Source organism: Lipotes vexillifer, unplaced genomic scaffold (assembly GCF_000442215.2).
Source record: "Lipotes vexillifer unplaced genomic scaffold, Lipotes_vexillifer_v1.1 scaffold384, whole genome shotgun sequence".
Taxonomy (NCBI): Eukaryota; Metazoa; Chordata; class Mammalia; order Artiodactyla; family Lipotidae; genus Lipotes; species Lipotes vexillifer.
The window spans coordinates 5,048,539-5,053,185 of record NW_006793498.1 but is presented as its reverse complement, the minus strand read 5'-3'; the positions used below and the strand labels follow the sequence as shown (position 1 = coordinate 5,053,185).

Sequence of the window (4,647 nt, the reverse complement as noted above, 5' to 3'; positions counted from 1 at the left end):
GAATGCCTACGCTCAAGTTTCCTATTTGAGATGGCAAAATGCACTGGGGCTCTGGGGCTCCGTGCAAAAGCCCGGCCCAGGGATGTCCAGCCCCGGAGCAACGGTAGCCGCGTCCCCGCCCCCAAGTCCCTCCCTCCGCCCGCCAGACCGCCTCCTTCAGCACCGGCTGCAGCCAGTTCCTACAGAGCGTGTTGCCGCATTTTCCTCCCTCCCCCCATCCCCCCTTTCGTGATTAAGCTGACATCACAGAAACCTGGGCAGCCGTTGCAGCCAATGGGCGCTCGAGTTATTTATAGCTCCGAATTAAAGGTTCGGAGTTTGCCTAGCAACAGTGGGCAGAGAATCCCGTGAGAAGAGCCACAGGCGCTGCTCCAATAACAAAGAACGGCCAAGGCGGAAATAAAAAATAGGAGAAAACCAGGCGCAGGCTGAGAAGCCGAAACTTTTCTCCGGTTCTTTTTCATTGTGCAGTAGCCTCCATCACTGGGGATCCGTTTGGACCCGGTGTAGGAGGCCCCTTCCGGAGATCCCCACTTCTGTGGCCCTCCCCCCTCCCGGCTCCCCGGTAAACCTTAGGATTCCTAGTAAAGCCACATCACTAGAGATGAGACCACGACCAGAGGACACGCCGGGCCAGCGCTTTCCTAGCAATTCCCCAGCAAAAAGGGGGACCTCCGCCAAAATCCCGACGGCTGTGTGAAATCGGTCCTGGAAAGAACATCGAATACCCTCAGGGCCCCTTTCTCTCTCCTCAGCAGCTGTGGTATGTGGCTTCATGCTAGCAGAATGGAGACAGTGCCGGCATTTCTAAATGTATGGAGAGCAATCATCAGTTTAACTATGGATGCGCTTGTTCCATCCCAAGACACCTCGCTTTTTGTACTGTGCCCACATTTAGTACAAACGATTTTTAATCAGTACATACCATAGCTTGCTCGATTTTGTTGTCAATAGCTACCACACTTGCACCAGAAGAGCTGAAAAGGAAAAAAAAAAAAGTCGATAAATGGAATCTATCTTAAACATCCAAGACAAAAAGGATTTACCAATTCCGTGATGTTACTAGCATCATTTTTTCAATATTCTTTAATGCTATGTAATATATCACCCTCCAGAACACACCAGCCAGTCTTTTACTAATGAATATCCAGACATTTCCCAATTTTAGTGAGCCACAAATGCTAAATTACATAATGTGGTAAAAGCCTGTTCTCTGGCCAGACCTGCAAAAAGAAGGCTATTCTGAACATTTCAAAAAGCAACATCCATGTCACCGTAGCCTCTCAGCAATGGACAAAGGAATTCGCCAGGCTATCTTTCACCTGCATTATTACAAGTATCTCACGAGTAAATTTTAAAAAACTATCCCGGCCGACATTTACGGTCCCCTGTGGCTGTGTGCTGGCAGCGGGGGAGCCAGTCTGCAGCTGAGCCTGGAACTGGGCAAGCTGCTCGGGACTGGCCAGTGTCTTCAGCAGATTGTTTTCCTGCTCCAGCTGGGAATTTTTCTCTATTAGTTCTTTGATTTGCTCTTTGAGGACCTCCACTTCCTCTCTAACCGCATACATCAAATGGCTTTTCACCAGATCCATAGCTTGCTCGATTTTGTTGTCAATAGCTACCACACTTGCACCAGAAGAGCTATTGTCAAGTCTCACAGAGGCGTTTTCAGTCCCGAGCAAGGATGACAAGAAAGAAATTGAAAAATGTCTCAGTTGGTAAACTCCTAGATCCATCGCCACTGGTCTACACCATTGGGATTTCATGCAATTGCAGCCAAAAACACCCTCGCAGAAAAAAAAGAAAAAAAAAAAAGGGAATACTAGCAGCCTTGTTTGAGCTAGATAAAAATCTTCTAGCTTTATGTAGCTCAGGGAGAAATAGAAAACAGCAGCCCTAACTGAAAGAAACCCAGCTTCTGGGGCTTGGCGATTCCGGGAAGATGTAGATCCCACTATCGTGCGGAGAAGGCTCCCACGTCGGCAGCCGGGCTCCACCAGGCTCTAGACTAGGACTCCCAGTCTCCGTGCAAAATATATGCAGGGAAGAGCCGCGCCAATTGGCCAGCACGCCGCTGGAACCGCCCCCTCCTCCCTTCCCCGCCCTCCTCCTCTCTTCCCCGCCTTCCTCACCACCCCCACCCCGCCCCCAGCCCGGCGATCCGCTCCTCGGGTGGGCTGGCCCAGGCCGCAGTCTAAGGGGCCGGGGTGCGGGCCGCCAAAGCCTACGTGATCAAGGAAAGATGGAGCAGTGCTCCGGCAGAAAACGCCGAGGGGCTCCGAAAAATACGATTGGGAACCCGCACGTGCTTACGTTTAAGGGAGCCAGACCCCGTCTCTGGAGCTGCCTGTTCCCGTGGCTGCCGAACGGCGAAAGCTGCTTATTTGCAACCAGACCCGTCTGAGCTACTGAGCATGCCCAGTCCCACCACTAAAGACTTGCAGGAGCCCGAGTGTCTCGATTTCAATTATCTCGTTCTTACAGGCAGCAGTAACTGGAGGATTTTATAGGCAGTTTTATTTATAAGGATAACACCATACTGTAATAATACTTTTTTTTCCCTTAGCCAGTGAATTTTAGAGGAAAAAAAATCACATTTCCTTTTTGAGAGACTCTACCTTTCCATGAATTTATCAATTACGTGTAGAAACAAAAAACAGTACATTTTCTTTTCTAGGCATATACTAATTGAGGCCAAAAGGAAACCACCAAATGTAATCAGGTAGATCTCAAAATGTCCCTAGAGCCATAAACCTTAAAATTACACCTCCTCCTTCCATTTATAGCTAGGAAAAAAAAAAAAAAAAATCAATCCACAGGTTGAATCCTACTCACATGGATCTATTTTCACTAAGTCCGTAAGGCAAGTTTTTGGATGTTAAGTGCAATTCCTATAAGCCTCAATCCTTTGAGCCTTCTTACATCAGAGGAACTGAAATACTGTAGGTATATATGTCACCCTGATGGCCACACTGACCAAATAATTCCCTTCTCTAAACTAAAATTAAGAGATCTGGGTGTAAAATAGCTTAACCTGTTAACATAATTTCTTCTATTAATTTAAAATATTTGCAAGGATGTATCAATTGAGGTTGCAGTTTAATATACTCTAAGTCTAAGGCCTTAAATTCACTTGATTATTACAGGTTATAAACACTTTGCAATTCAATACATTTAAGAAGGTACATTTAAACCTCTACAATACTGCCCTCTAATGGTATAATCCTATAAAAACAGAAAACAAAAAAACTGCAAATACTAAAGACTAATCCCTAAACAAGTTGTATCATCACAAATAATTCCAACATAAAATCTGACCATAGAACATGTATACGTACATATTCGATTTACACACATATACAAACACACACACACGGAGTCTTTTCTCTCAACGAAGCATTCTCCCTCAAGCAGCATCCTTTAATTTAGGAAATTTTAGTTGCCAGTGGAGCCTCTTTAGACATTCTTTGAAGGTGACCCAATGTTGGCAGAGTGCATTTGGCTTTAGAAATTGTCTGAAGTCATTAGGAACCAAATCTGGTGAATGTGGTAGCTGATGAAAGGGCAATTCTCTGTTGGGTTAAAAAAACCAAGGCAGTTTCATCCTTTTTTTTAACTGTAAGGTTCACATTGTTCTCTAAATTTTAAGGCTTTGCTTTTGAATAACAAGTGATATTCAAATATGTGTTGGCATATTTATCATTTACAAAAATTCAATATATATTACCTCATGATACAAATTTTGGAAAGGCACCCATTTTTAGTAAAAGGAAACAGTAAATGGAACCTCAAAAATCATAATTTGGGAAGCAGACACATGGTCTCCATGTCTATGAATGCTAGGCACAATTATTACTTACTACATGGTAGTTTCTATATTTTGAAAGTTACAGTGATCACTAAAACTGTCTATGTGATTAAGTCATTTATATGTTTAAACGGAATGCCAACTGCACAGGAAAAATTAAAGCATCGCTTAAGCTGCAATTAAGAGCTTAAAAAAACAAAACTCTAAGGTCATATAAAGAAATGAATTTTAAATTCCCACTGAAGTTTAAGAAGATTACTAAATTAACTGGATTTTACTTATTGGAAGAAAAGCACATGTTGCTGAATTAGCATACGTGCTACCGATATGCGGAAGTGATTGAACTGGAATCCAGGTAAAAAGGCTCTTCGGCAAAACAGAACAGAATAGAAAAATAAAATCAATAGCAAAGAACCACCCCAATCTCAAATGTCCAGGCTTTTTCCTGTGCTCCAGATTCTTGAAAACAAAGATACAAGTTGGCTATGTTTTCATTTCATTCATTTCAACTGACCATCCAAGTATTAAGCTAAGAAGCCAATATCTGAACCACAGTCTGTTTACACCTTATCTCTACATCAGGACGTTATGGTCATCATCAATACTTTGCTATTTTAGATACACCTGCAGGGAACATCCTTGTACATATATCCTTGAATGTTTGTAATCTATATCTGGAGAACATGCTGGGCTAAAAGATATACAAGCAAAAATATGATTAGAAATCTATTTCTCTTCCTATCTTTCACATAAATGGGCTAGATTCCTTAAGATGGATTTTTTTTTTTTTTTTTTTTTTTTTTTTTTGGGGTACGGGGGCCCCTTCCTTTTTTGCCCCC

General features: G+C 43.1%; 1 protein-coding gene across 1 annotated transcript in view; it reads right to left on the bottom strand.

The window, feature by feature from the left end:
- Positions 1-4,647, bottom strand: part of TSC22D1 (TSC22 domain family member 1) — a 135,644-nt gene that overhangs the window by 505 nt on the left and 130,492 nt on the right. The window contains exon 3 of the mRNA XM_007466465.1: positions 1,542-1,641. Coding sequence (XP_007466527.1) covers positions 1,542-1,641 — 100 coding nt within the window. The remainder of the gene's footprint in view (positions 1-1,541; positions 1,642-4,647) is intronic.